The sequence below is a fragment of the Hypanus sabinus genome, chromosome 10, assembly GCF_030144855.1.
Source record: "Hypanus sabinus isolate sHypSab1 chromosome 10, sHypSab1.hap1, whole genome shotgun sequence".
NCBI lineage: Eukaryota > Metazoa > Chordata > Chondrichthyes > Myliobatiformes > Dasyatidae > Hypanus > Hypanus sabinus.
In genome coordinates this window covers 81,293,879-81,309,319 of record NC_082715.1, presented here as the reverse complement: position 1 = coordinate 81,309,319, position 15,441 = coordinate 81,293,879, and the positions used below count along the sequence as shown (strand labels likewise).

Here is a 15,441-nt window from a genome sequence, read left to right as displayed (position 1 = left end):
GTTCTGAGTGGCATTCTAGAAACACTAAAAAGAAGTTCTTTAAAAACCGGAATAGATTCTGGCATCTGTGATAACAGGGAAAAGGATTCTATGATCAGGATGTAATAGGATGGCAACCTCACCCTCAATATCTGGAGATTGTTGGAATGTTCCCCCACCAATCTGCTTCATAAGACATTCCAGCACTCTAATACATTATTTGGCCCATTTAGCTTGTATCAGTACAATATCCCAAGCCATTTAGTACAATCTTACTCCCAGTACCCTCTCACTGCATGCTTTAATTTATACCTTGGTAACCAATTCATGTTTAAAAATTGTGCAATCTTTTGTGTCAAAGACATGCATGAAGATTTCCAATTACCTTCTAAGAAATCTCCATCCCATGCATCTCAAAACTTTTTAATCCTTTTGCAAGATCAGCAGTCACTTTAATAAAATGCTCACCAGTAGTAACAATTTATTGCTACTTTCCCCATGCTAACTCTTCAAAATCTTAAGAATATCAATCTGGTCAATCTTTAATCTACTCCGCCTTTGTGTTTGTGTGTTGGGGGGGGGGGGGGGGAATTCTAGCTTCTCATGTCTCTCTTCATGACTCTCAACTCTCACCTTACCCAGAGCGTCCAGGTTGCACTTTTTATTTCTTCCAGTATTTGGTTGTCCAAAACTGCTCTCCAATCAATGCCATCTACAGTTGGGTACATATTGTGTCTCCCAGATACAAAACACAAAGCTTTTTTTAGCATTATCTACTTGTGCTGTGACCTCCAATGACCTATGGATCTCGTAGCATCTCCATTGCCAGGAGAAAGCAGGGAGGAGCAAGGAAGGACATTTTTCAGCCTGGGTCTTGTACAGAAACTTAAGAGAAAAACCAGTATATGGGCAGTCCAGAACCAGATGGAAATGAATGCAGATGGTAGAATAAAAAGGGTGATCCATATGTACATAAACAGCATGGTATCAATAATGGAGAGGAGATAGATAAAATGTATTAATTAACTTAACATTTGGTTGTCAATACAATGTGTAGCAGCCATTAGTGAATTGAGTGTTCTAAAGTCAAATAAACATAAAAAGAGAAATGTACCACTGCACTAAACGGGTTGAATCCAGATTTAGAGTACATCTGGAAAATCCGCAGAGAAGGAATACAAAGCTCACTTCCAGCATTATAAGGTGGACTGCAGAAACTGGAAGACATTAATTATTACAAAGAGTGGGGCATTACAAAAATATAAAGGGCATTAAGTGGTATTGCAAATGTGTATATGCAGCTATTTCAAAATAAACAATGACATTAAAACAAAGTGACAGAGATTTAATACAACAAACGGCAATCTTGTTTTTAAAACTGATGATAGAAAGTTATTTCCTGATGGGGTAGCATCTTAAATGTGCATTTGAAGCAAAATAATTTAAAATGTACTTTCAGGTGTTACTGAATGTGTTGAAATTACCTTTCCCCTTCCACTGAACCTTAGCTACAGATTGGCTGAAGTCCACGTGGATCCTTCTGTCATCTATCAACACATTATCCATCTTAAAATAAGCCTTTTCGCAGTCTTCTTGCTGTAAGATAGCAAAAGTGCAGGGGTTGAAACAGGGAATATCAAAAATAATCTAGAATTACATTAAAATAGCAATAGTTCACTAAGTTGATAACACTGGGTTAGTCCTGGGAACAATAGCATGCTGACATTTCTTTTTTTTTCTGCTACAAGAAAATTATCAAGAACCTCCACCATCCAGCCCATGCCCCCTCTTCTTGCTACCACTGGGCAGGAGGTACAGGAGCCTTAGGTCCTACACCACCATTTCAGGAACAATTATTACTCTGCAACCAGGCTCCTGAACCAATGTGGATAACTTCAATCACCTCAACTCTGAGCTGATTGATTCCACAATCCAGAGACTCAATTTCAAGGACTCTACAAATCACGTTCAGTATTATTTATTTTTTCATTTGAATAATAGCTGTTTATCAGTCTTTGTTTATGTATAATTATTAATAAATTCTATTGTATTTCTTCATCTTTTTGTAAATGTTTAAGAAAATGAATCTCAAGGATATGGTGATATACATGTACTTTGATAATAAATTTGCTTTGACTGTGAACTACTATTATGAGTTTGGTTTCCAAAAGACTCAATGCTCTAACTGAGAAAGTATGTTCCTCTCACAACAATGGCTGAAAGCAACAAAAGGCCAATGTATTAACAGCTTATTGCTGAGAATGAAAAATAATTGAGTAAACTTGATGCTTGAAAAGCAATAAGCCACGTGGACTAAAGAACTTGGAGGCATGTTGAGAACTTGAGCAATAAACCAACTTGAAATCTAATTTTAAGCGGCACTGTTTCTACAGGGTACAAAATCTGACAAGTTCAAGAGCTATGAAAATTTCTCTTTCAGCAAGCTCTTTCACTGACTGCAGTATCACTCATTTCTGCGTTTGATTAATTCCTGGAACCATCCAAAGTAAAGGGACTTGAGGAATTATCTTCTCCAGATTTCCCTCATGATTAAGTCTAGTCAATTTGCAATGGAAGGTACCGTTTATGAAACAAGATCCTACAGACAGGCTAATGACATGAGGATAATAACTCTGCATTTAACTAGATGTAAAAGAAAGAGTTTCAATTAAAATAAATTTCAACTACTCTGCCATAGATTGTGTTTTCCGCATTAATATAGTTACTACCTCATTGATAGCAAAGAATTTCTAACATAAATGTTAAGTTCTAATTTAAAGTAATAATTAAGATTACGAAAGAAAATTAACATATAAATTCCTGACATAGAGGTATGAATGCTATCAACAAAACTAAGACCTCACATTATCCTTAGGAGCCTTAAAGTAATAGGCACATCAGAGAGACGAGAGGTTGTCATCGTTAATACATTAACTGTAAATGCAGATTATATGGAAATCTGAGTAGGAGCTCATATTTGTAGGTCTTACCATTCACTCAAAAATATAAATCTATCAGGCAGATTGGAGATTCCATCAACCTTGCAAATTTTTAGATTTCACTGGTTGCTTCCTGGGTGATATTTTAGATTATTGGGCTACTTATACATCATAAATTGACCAATTGATTGAATCCAAGTTTAATACATATATTAAAGTCCATGAGAATGGTTTACCTCAAATTCCTGTTAATCTATTGGAAGTAGAAACAATTGATTGCTGTCATCTCTGGCTGAGAATTGGACCAAAGGCAATTGTAAAATATACTCAGAATAAAGTATTAACATAAGCACTAAAACCTAGCAATACAGTACTATATTTAAAATAATTCATGAATATACTATGGAAGAAAGCTATAATTCATAATATCAGGATATATTACCTTTTCAAACTCAATGAAGGCATAGCAGAGAGATTCTCCAGTTTTCCAGTCTCGAATGATCTCACAGCTAAAGAATAAATATTATAAATCACTTCTGAGGCAAATAATATTTCAATTAAAGTTGACAGCTTTCTCCTCACATGTACTATTTTTACCTCAACTACCAACCTTCAATCACTTTGTCCTGCTGCCATTCTTTTACAAGTATGGATGACGATAGATCAAAGATCCTCCTCACACACATCCCATTTCTTTTCTCCAGTTCAACCTGTTTTTCCTCAAAGTGGCTCGATTACTTAAAGAATTTACTGGGCCTGAACACTCCCTCTGGATACTAGACTTCCTGACTGGGAGACCTCAGTCAATCTGGATTGGAAGCAGCATCTCCAACATCATCGCACTGAGCACGGGAGCCCCCCAGGGCTGCGTGTTTGGTCCACTGTTGTTCACTCTGCTGACCCATGAATTTGCTGCAACACACAGCTTGAACCACATCATGAAGTTCACCGATGACACAACCGTGGCGGGTCTCATCAGCAAGAACAACGAGTCAGCATACAGAAAGGTGGTGCAGCGGCTAATAGACTGGTGCAGAGCCAACAACCTGTCTTTGAATGTGAACAAAACAAAACAAAACAGATGGATGTTGACTTCAGGAGGGCACGGAGCGACCACTCTCCACTGAACATCAACAGCTCCTCCATAGAGATCATTAAGAGCAAATTTCTTGGGGTTCACCTGGCGGAGAATCTCACCTGGTCCCTCAACACCAGCTCCATAGCAAAGAAAGCCCAGCAGCGTCTCTACTTTCTGCGAAGGCTGAGGAAAGTCCATCTCCCAACCCCCATCCTCATCACATTCTACAGGAGTTGTATTGAGAGCATCCTGAGCAGCTGCATCACTGCCTGGTTTGGAAATTGCACCATATCGGATCACAAGACCCTGCAGCAGATAGTGAGGTCAGCTGAGAAGATCATCAGGGTCTCCCTTCCCGCCATTACAGACATTTACACTACATGCTGTATCCCCAAAGCAAACAGCATTATGAAGGACCCCACGCACCCCTCATACAAACTCTTCTGCCTCCTGCCATCTGGGAAAAGGCACCAAAGCATTTGGGCTCTCATGACCAGACTATGTAACAGTGTCTTCCCCCAAATCATCAGACTCCTCAATACCCAGAGCCTGGCTGACACCAACTTACTGACCTCTACTGTGCCTATCGTCTTGTTTATTATTTATTGTAATGCCTGCACTATTTTGTGCACTTTATGCAGTCCTGGGTAGGTCTGTAGTCTAGTGTAGTTTTTTTTCTCCTGTGTTGTTTTTACATAGTGCAGTGTAGTTTTTGTACTGTTGCATGTAACACCATGGTCCTAAAAAACATTGTCTAGTTTTTACTGTGTACTGTACCAGCAGTTATGGTCGAAATGACAATAAAAATTGACTTGACTTGACTTGAAAGCCAAGAACTTTTGTTGAAATAAGATGTTTCAGGGCAAGTCAAAGACCATGACGTGTGCTTTGCAAACTCGGATCTCTTTTTCTTTCAAACAGTGCAATAATCTTAATTATACTTCTGAGGTACCTTGCTGGACTCAGAGAGGCTTTATGGAGACTGATGGTGAAGGACTTGCTACAGAAACTCAACTCAACCTACTATGGTTGTACTATGGCAGCAGATGAGGACTTGCCATTCAACAGCAGCACCATTTCCTTAGGTAGGTAATTACTTGGTACTTGTTGAAAATGTTGGTTGAATGGTGTCACAAGAACAACCTTATACTCAGTGCCTGCAAAACCAAGGAATTGATTGTGGAGACATAAGGAAACCCCATTCACTATCTGGGACAAGACATCTTCATATTACAACAATCAGGAAAAGATGCTGGATCCTGGAGACCCACACTCATCTTTTTAAGAAATGGCAATCTACTCTCAAGTCTTGAATGGTCTAGGAATCCATGAACGCTACCCAAAACATCAACTGTACTCTTTTCCATAGATGCCGTCAGGCCTGCTGAGTTTCTCCAGCATTTTGTGTGCGAACATTACTTCAATATTTGTCTTTTGCACTATTTTTAATAATTTATAGAAATTTTTATGTGTGCACTGCTGCTGAAAAGCAACAAATTTCACAATGTATGCTGGTGATAATAAACCTGATTCTGATTCTGACTTGGCAGTCCACACCTGAGTGTCCTTGCAAGCAAGGCATTTCCATTTCCTGAAGTGTTGCAAACAAAATAGAACATTGTTCATGCATTAGTGAGCTTCTCAGTCTGACCTCGTAATAGAATACTGATAAAGTAGTTGAATATGGTTGGGCCTAGGACATCGCCTTGAGGAGCTTCTCTGTAATCCCCTGACCTCCAATATTTGAAATACTCTAGTACTGTGATAAAAATCATGAGACTACCTGCTCATCTGTAAAAAGGGCTGTTGGTTCAAAACAAAAAGATGATTTTTTAAATATAAAAATGATGTACACATTTTGGCAACCATTTCTTTAGAATTGCCACTCGGTCAGTGTTATAGAAGTAGTGCATTTGGTGGTGAAATACCTGTGTCTTTGCTTTCCCAATCTTTCAACTAAATAGTGTTCAATACACAGGACTCTGATTCACCAGAGCTATGAACAATCACCTGGAGTCATTCTTGCACATCTTTGGTATGATTACACATTTTCATAGGGTCCACAGTTATTCTTAAGAGCAAGTAAGACTACTTGCACCACCTTGCCACCTTCCTCAAAAAACTTATTCAATTGTATAGCAGCTCTGAATGGTAACAGAGGAGCCTGTAAAGTTGTTATCAGTAACTATTTCTCAACCATGATTATATCAAGCTGATACTGCACTAGAAATGGCTCTGCCAATTTTCACACTGTTCTGCAGATGTTAACAAGAACTGAGCAGGATTGCTTATACTACACAAGTCTTCATAGTATCCTGAAATTCCTGGATAACTGCTGAGTGAACTACCCAGTTAAATTATTGTTTTTTTTAAATAACTAAATGGTTTGCTTGGTCACTCCAAAGGAATATTAAGATTAATGTGAGATAATCATCAGTTAACAGCTGATTGAAAGCTACAGTTCTTCACACACAAAAAGCATATGCGTATTTAAAAAATCTAACTGCAAAAAGTACCTTCTGATTGGTCCAAATCTTGAAAAAATGATTTCCAAGTCTTCATCTGTGGTAACTGGATTGAGTTTACAGACAAACAGCACATTCTCAGGGGGCTTTATTTCTGCATCTGGCAAATCTCCAACCTACAAACATTAAGATTGCAGTCTTGTAAGAAGTAATTTTGGAAAAAAACAAGTCAATAAGATCTCAATGTGCCATTAAATTTAAGTTATACTGGTGTACAATTAAATCTGTAGGGTATGTATTGCAAAGTTCTTGGTCACATTAACATTAATTATTACTTTCATAGAATAAAGGGTACAATGTTGTGCTTTTTCAATTTTTTTGTTTTCGTTTCCATGTTTCTAATCTCCCCTCTTTCCTTTAACCATCTCTTAAAATTATCTTTTTAATCTAATACTTTGCTCACCTTTTTAATCCTTTTAATGGCATCCAATTTCCTTTAGAAGACGTACTTCAACTGTAGCCTCACCAACAACTTATATAACTGCAACATTATGTCCCTACTTCTAAGCTTAATACCCTGACTGATACCCTGAAGACCAGCATGCTAAACGCCTTCTTTTCCACCCCAACTATCTGCATGGCTGTATTCAACAAATGCTGCACTGAGCCTTCTCATCCACATTTGTCAATGCCCTGTCATTCACTGCACGTCCTACCCTGGTTTGACTATCCAAAATGGTGATTGGAGGAAAGTATAGGGGGCATGCCAGAGGTAAGTCTACACAGAGACTGGTGAGCACATGAACACCATGCCAGGGGTATTGGTAGAGGCAGATATATTAGGGGCATTTAAGAAATTCTTAGATGAGCACATGGATGATACAAAGGTGGAGAGGGCTATGTAGGATGAAATAGTTAGATGGATCTTAGGGTAGGCTAAAAGGTTCTGTAATGTGCTTTAGTGTTCTATGTTCAAGATGCATCACCTCACATTTATCCAAGTCAAAATTTATATGTCATTCCTTAGCCCATCGCCCTAAATGATCAAAAACTCTTTGCATTTCATTGCAACCTTCTTCACTATCAACAAAATCCCCAAATTTAATAACAGCAGCACACTTGCTAAACATGCCATATACATTCATATCCAAATAAATAATGAAACCAGAGGTCCCATCACTGACCTCCTGAGGCCTCTAGTCACAGGCCTCCAGTCAGAGAAACAACTTCAACCAGCACCCTCTGCTTCCAATCAGCAAGCTAATTTAGAATCCACCTCGCTAGCTCCCCTGAATTCCATACAGTATAAACTTTCAGATCGGCCTACTACACAGGACTGTGTCAAAGGCCTTACAAAAACCATATGGATAATACCCACTGCTCTACTTTTATCTATCCCTTTAGTTACCTCTTCAAAAAACTCAAAGATTCATCAGAAATAATCTCCCAAGCACAAAACCATGCTGACTATTCCTGATCAGGCCTTGCCTATCCAAGTAACTTGCTTTTTCTTCCTATTTGTATCAGAACTGACCTTTTCTACCTGGCATTCAATTTTTCCTTTTTTTCTTTCATTTGTATATTCTGGCTTGCTGGACATATCCCTGTAGGTCAAACTATAAATTACCTAGACTTCACAACATTAGCAAAACATCTCATGGATTGTAGAGCTTAACTGCCAGTTTAATAGTTATATTACTTCACCCTAACACAGAAATTACTTTTTCTCCACCATAGCCCACATTTTTCATCTGTACTTTATGCTGTTAAATTTAACATTAAAGTTGTTCAACTACACAACAGATATTAATTTTTCCACAGATCTCATTGTACTTTGATCAGAGCTGTAAGATTATACAACCGTTGAAAACAACACAATTCTATGGGATAAGGTTTCCCCATCTTACTGTGAAGCATTGAAAACACTGGGATATGGTAAATAATTTCTCTTCATATGTGCAAACTAGGACACAAAAAATGGACGTTTGTACTTCCAACAATACTTTAATGCCTTTTAAGGAGCTTACTTACCATTTCTAGCAGAATGGCCCGTGTATTTGCTTCTTTCTCTGCCAATACTTCTTCAATTTCCTCTGCAGTTTTTCCCTTGGTATCATCTATTTCTTCATCAGCTCCTATTCTGCCACTCTAAATAAAAACATGAATATGTCATGAACAAGAACTGTAATTACACTGCTGCATTTACCGGGTATAGTAAGATTTAGTGCTAATGCCCTGTCATTATGTAGTGTCACTCACTCCATTTTCAGAAAATGTTTGTTTCATTGTCATTACACCATTTTATTAGTTGCAATCTGACTAGACCACATTCAGTGACTTGCTTTACTTTAGTGGATTTTATTGGCAATCTGTTCATTTTGCTTATTGCTGGCCAACATTCAATTGACAGATTAACATGTCTTTCATCTTTCGTTATGTTATGAATGTACCACAGCTCTGAGGGGCCGAAGGGTGAGGGGTAGGGGAATCACAAGATCACTATTGATTTGGGTCAGGAGACCCAGGAAATGAGAGAGAGACATGCAGAATGTCTTGTCCCCCCCCCGGCGATATAAAGCTACGGGAAACGGCCATTGTCTCTTGGAGACGAACTTGTGTAAATACTGTGCTACGTGGAAGCCCTCAGGCAAAGTGGGCTGGTTGAGGGAGGGATTGCATCACCCCCAACCTGATTGACATCTGAGACCCTGTGAGTCAGGATAAAAGAGGGTCTGTGGGAACAGCCCCTCAGACGCACCAGAAGAAACACTAGCGATCCCGTAATAGCGGAAGCCGGTGTGGAGGCCACGTGCGTTCGGTTCCATTTGCCCCGGAACCAGTGCCCTTTACCACGGAAAAACGGTTTTTAGCTAACAACGGGGAAACCAACTCCCCAACGACATGAAGGATTGACATCATAAAAGGGAGTGGGCAAGTTTTAAACCCGTCTTTCTCTCAAACCAAAACGCTGCAGCTTGAACGAACTAACAATGACTTTTATATTTCCATTGGACAATACATTATCCCCTAGACAACGATAGAGCTATTTCTTATTGATTATTATTATACCCGCGCGTTTAGATTTAGTATTGGTGACGTATATTATCTGTATGTTTGCACCGATATTATTTTGTGTATTTTTATCAATAAATACTGTTAAAATAGTACCATCAGACTTCAACGGACCTCTCTATCTTTGCTGGTAAGTGACCCAGTTACGGGGTTCGTAACAGTTAGTCTTAACCATTCACAATGCCCATTGATGTTCCTGGCACTCTGTAGTTCTACTCATTGTCTGCATTAAATTTCAACAACCACTTAGCTGCCTACTTAGATTTTCCTTTCTTTTGCAAATCGGATTCCTTACTACAAATTAATTATATGATTCTGCATCATTTATGAGTACAACCAATCTGTAATCTTCAACATAACTAAACAAATCAAGAACAAAGTAAACAGGTCCTGGAATCCCCATAAGGCACTGTTAAAATCAATTACCTCTCTGATGAAGGTAGCTGGTTAATTTCCAATGTTCCCCTATCAAGGATATTTCACTGCCAGAACCTGGTCTTGTTCTGATCTTCATGTGGCAAAATTATTATTTTTTCTTGTGGAAAGGCATAGATCCTTTGTCAGGTCAGATCAGTTATTCCATCTTTTATGAATAAAAAACAAAAGTTCTTTTCCAAGCAACTTCAGAATACTTCAGTTTCCACTACCATTCTTTATTTCTATTTAAACTGTAGTTGTTTCAATCATAGAGATTTTAATCAGTGCTCCAAAAAGTGGCAGAGATAAAATTCCAATGACAATGGGTGAATGCTGATTAAAGAGCTTAGTGTAAAATACTCATTCTATAATGAGGAACAAACAGAGCACACCTGCTCTGTGAAATAAAGGTTAGGAGATTATATCTCCGTACAACAAGCAGACTGAGCTTTTCAGGAACAGTAGAAACAGTTCTTCAATCAACTGGCATTTAAAAGGAGATAATTCAAATGATCCGTGGAAAAGATATTTCAGTGAGTTAATGTGATGCTAAAAGCAATTATTAGGTTTTACATTAATGTAAATAGTTAATAATTTTATTTAAAATAGTACTTTGGAGGGAGTAAGAAGAACTTGAAATATTAAGCATGGTATATGTAACCAAAATGACTATGAACAATGGCCATGGATGCTAAGTTTCTAAAACTTTTGCTGTAGGTAGGGATCTGGGGCAGAATTTTCTAACATCTTATGCATCTTAAGTAATTAACTACCATAATTAAATTAATACGTGTTACCGCTGTACCAGGTGACCACCAGGAGAACAGAAAGGCTAAATTTCTCATACAATTGCTACATCCCTAAGTGTAAGAATTCTGTAAATTAAAAACAGGATTGGCCAGTTTCAAGTTACTTCATCTTTAATTCATTCATGTTTTAAGCAACTCCAAGGTCATTACCAAAAGCTAAAAGCAACTTGAAGATACCACAAAATCCTGGACACTGGACATAGGAGCAGAATTAGGCCATTTTGCCCATCAAGTCTGCTCCTCCATTCCATCATGGCTGATTTATTTTCCCTCTCAACCCCATTCACTTGCCTTTCCCAATAACTTTTGATGCCCATATTAATCAAGAACCTATCAACTAAATATAGTTTAAGATGCTGCTGGTGATGCCCAGCAACTACTTATTGGCGGCAAAGAAAAACTACTAGAACAAGAAAACTTCTTATAAATAATACTTTATTAATAACAATCAACACTATCAATGGAGAGATGAGCAGTGGCACAGGTGAGAAATAGTCAAGGAAAGCAGAGGCGAGCAGTGGCATTGGAGGAGGCACAGGGAAGGCAGAGACAGGGTCAAAACAAAGTCAAGGCAGAATCACAGCATCCCCAAGAGTGAGGTAAGTCCCGATGTCTGATCAATTCAAGCGTTAGGTCGAACTGGAAAGCTGAATCATGGCAGTGGGGTTCAGGCCCTCAAGCAGTCCAAACAAGGAACAACCCATTTAAGTGTTGGGCCAGATTTAAAGGGTCAGGGTGTTGGGACCAGAGGCAAGACAAGGGCTGGTTCTGCTCACTGCCCCATGACTTTACTCAGTTCCATACTGAACTGAGGTTATGACCTTCTCTTACTGCAGTGATGCCTGGCTTCGCGTCTGTGGTCTCGCAACTTTTACTCAGCTTTGTAATGAACTGAGGTTGTGGTCTGCTCCAGCTGCAGTAATGTTTTGCTTCATGTCTTTCATAAAACTTCAGTTCTAAAGCTATTTGCTAACTTTTATTGTTTGCACAATCTTTTTTCTCTCTCTCTCTGCGCATTGGGTGCTTGACAGTTTTATTTTAAAGGACTCTTTTGAGGTTTCATTGTTTTATAGCTGCCTGTAAGGAGACAGATTTCAAGGTTGTATAATGTATAGCAACACTCACAAAATGCTGGAGGAGCTCAGCAGGTTAGGCAGCATTAATGAAAAGAGTACAGTCAACATTTCTGAGACCCTTCTTCAGGACTGAGAAGGAAGGGAGAAGATGCCAGAATAAAAAGGTGGCAAGAGGGGAAATAGGCTAGCTAGAAGGTGTTATGTGAAGCTATGTGGGGGGGGGGGGATGGGGGAGAGAGTCCAGAGGAGAAAGAATCTGATAGGAAGAGAGTGGACGATAGGAGAAAGGGACTCAGAGGGAAGTAATAGGCAGGTGAGAAGTGAAAGGTCAGAGTGGGGAATAGAGGAAGGAGGGGAGGAGAAGTTGATATTCATGCCATCAGGTTGGAGGGCACCCACATGGAATATAAGGTGTTGCTCCTCCACCCTGAGGGTGGCCTCATCCTGGCACAAGAGGGCCCCATCATGAAGGCCTCAGAGCCCTCTGCTTCTTTCTTGACAAAAGACCCAACCAATCCCTCTCCACCACCACCCTCCTCCATCTGGCAGAAATGGTGCTCACTCGAAACAAATTTTCCTGCAGCTCCTCCCACTTTCTCCAAACTCGAGAGGTCGCCATGGGCACTCGCATAGGCACAAGCTATGCATGCCTCTTTCGGCTATTTAGAACAGTCTATATTCAAAGCTTTCCCACGTTATACTCCCCAATTCTTCCTCCACTGCATTGGCACTGCTTCACACACCCATGCTGAGCTAGTCAATTTCATCAACTTTGCTACTAACTTGCACCATGCCCTTAAGTTCACTTGGTCCATCTCTGACGCCTCGCTCCCCTTTCTTGATCTCTCTATTTCCATCTCTGGAGATAAATTATCAACCTAAATCTTTTATAAACCTACTGATTCCCATGGTTATCTTGTCTATACTTCTTCCTATTCTATCTCCTGTAAAAATTCTATTCCCTTCTCTCACTTTCTTTGCCACCACAGCATCTGTCCCCACAATGCGATTTTCCATTCCAGGACATGAGAGATCCTCCTCCTTTAAAAAATGGGGTTTCCCTCCATTATTGAGGCTGTCCTCACCCACATCTCCTCCATTTCCAGTACATCTGCACTTACCCCACCTTCCCACCATTGTAATAGTGATAGAGCCTCTCTTGTCCTTGCCTACCACCCCTCCACATCAAACAACTTCCACCATCTCCAAAGGGATCCAACTCTAAGTACATCTTTACCCACCTCTGCTTTCCGCAGGGATCACTCCCTCTGCGATTCCCTTGTCCATTCACCCTTTTCCACTAATCTCCCTCCAAGCACTTATCCCAGTGTTACGAACCCCGTAACTGGGTTATGGTGAACCCAGCTTCACCAGCAAAGATAGAGATGTCCATTGGAGTCTGATGATACTATTTCTAACAGTATTTATTAATAAAAATACACAAAAATAATATCAATGCAAATATACAGATAATATACGTCGTCAATACTAAACCTAAAAGTGCAGGTATAATAATAATCAATAAGAAATAAGCTCTATCGTTGTCTAGGGGATAATGAATTGTCCGATGGAAATATAAAGTTCGCTGCAGTTCACACAGGCTGCCGTTGTTTGGTTGTCGCTGTGTTGCAATTGTTGGAGAGAGAGAGAGAGAGAGAGAGAGATAGATAGGAGAATGGGAACAGTTACCACTAAGTATTTTGCCAACCTTCCTTTATGATTTTGATCCATCGGTGTCTCGTTGGTGTGGTCGTTCAAGTGTGACCTCTGCTTTAGCTAAACCGTTCTTCCATGATGAGCCCGCCACCCAGGCAAGGGAGGACACACACGAGCTCCTACCGGCTTTCGCTATAAAACGCTGTCACTGGATTTCCAGCGTTTCTCCTGGTGCATCTAAGGGGTGTTACCCAGACCTGTCTTTTATCCTCATTCACGGGGTCTCAGATGTCAATCAGGTTGGGATGATGCAATCCCTCAACCAGACCACTCTGGTTGTCCCCTGAGGGGTTTCAATGAATAGTACAGTACTCAATACACAATTCCTTCTCCGAGAGACAATGGCAGTAATCAGTGATTCGTTCTGCTTATGTCAGGAGACATTCCACCTGGTTGTGTGTTCTGTGTGTCTCTCTCTCTCATTATTGACATGATGTGTATCTCTCTCATTTCCTGGGTCTCAGACTCGAAATAATAGCGATCTTGCGATTCTCAAAAAGGAGGGGGCGACTTTGCACCCTTCGGCCCCTCAGAGTTGCTCCACATTCGTAACACCTGCAAGTGGCCTAAGTAATACACCTGCCCATACACCTCCTCCCTCACCTTCACTCAGGGCCCCAAACATCACATCTACTGTGATGAAATGCTTTGAGAGATTGGTCATGGCTAGAATCAACACCTGTCTCAGGAAGGACTTAGACCGACTGCAATTTGCCTATCGCCACAATAGGTCTACAGCAAATGCGATCTCAGTGACTCTCCACACAACCTTGGATCACATGGACAATGCAAATACTTATGTCACGACACTGTTCATCCCTATGAGCTTAGCATTTAACATCACCATTCCTTCAGTCATGATCGAAAAGCTACTGAACCTTGGCCTCTGTATCTCCCTTTGCAACTGAATCCTCAAATTCCTAACTGGAAAACCACTATCCGTGCAGTTTGGAAATAACATCTCCACCTTACTGACAACCAACATTAGCACTCCACAGGGATGTGTACTTAGCCTACTGCTCTTTACACCCATGACTGTGTAGCCAGGCTTTACTGATGTTCACCTGGTAATCACTTCCCATGACAGCTCAAGATCTAATGCTGGGCATGCAAATGACATGGCCCACCTGTCACTGCTGACAAACTAACTAGGCATCAATGCCAGGATTTGGTCTGGGACAGCACGCCAAGTTTGATTTGCTTATCCTCCCACTGTATTTGGATGAGTACTCTGAAATGTCTCCTGTGGGTAATCCAGTTCTCAGAAGTATGCAGGAAGATAGGATCACTGTTACCCAGTAGACAATGAGTTTTCTTCCAGAATGGCACTTTAAGGTTTTAACATCTTAATTGATCAGCATCTGATTTCTCCTGAAAGATGCTCCACTTTCTGAATGTGGGCAACAAGGCTATTTTTTTTTTAAATTTTATTTAGTGATATAGCACGGAACAGGCCCTTCCAGCCCAACGAGCCGGAACCCCCCAGCAACCCATCTATTTAACACTAGCCTAATCACAAGACAATTTACAATGACCAGTTAACCTAACTGTTGCGTCTTTGAAATGTGGGAGGAAACTGGAGCACCTGGATGAAACACACAGGTTTTTGGGGAGAACGTACAAACTAATTACTGACAGCACCAGAACTGAACTCCAAACTCTGAGCTGTAATAACATTGCGCTAACACTACACTACCATAAGCACTTCACTGCTGGGTTTCAGAATTTCAGTAAGGATATCATTTGAGGTAGGATATGACTTCCTTTACTTCTTCTGGGTCAGAAACAAGGCTGGACTGAACAGTCTACTATGAGGTGGAGTTATGTGAGCTCATGTCAACTACAGAGGACATCAGTTCTCTGGTTGCAAACATCAGATAATTTTGTATT

General features: G+C 40.1%; 1 protein-coding gene across 4 annotated transcripts in view; it reads right to left on the bottom strand.

Moving 5' to 3' along the window:
- The window catches only part of ppil4 (peptidylprolyl isomerase (cyclophilin)-like 4), an 80,140-nt gene that overhangs the window by 15,619 nt on the left and 49,080 nt on the right, over positions 1 to 15,441 (bottom strand). For all 4 annotated transcript variants that reach the window (XM_059982226.1, XM_059982227.1, XM_059982229.1 and 1 more), the window contains 4 exons: positions 8,493 to 8,609; positions 6,513 to 6,637; positions 3,361 to 3,427; positions 1,464 to 1,575 (listed from right to left, as the gene is read on the bottom strand). In XM_059982226.1, coding sequence (XP_059838209.1) covers positions 1,464 to 1,575; positions 3,361 to 3,427; positions 6,513 to 6,637; positions 8,493 to 8,609 — 421 coding nt within the window. The remainder of the gene's footprint in view (positions 1 to 1,463; positions 1,576 to 3,360; positions 3,428 to 6,512; positions 6,638 to 8,492; positions 8,610 to 15,441) is intronic.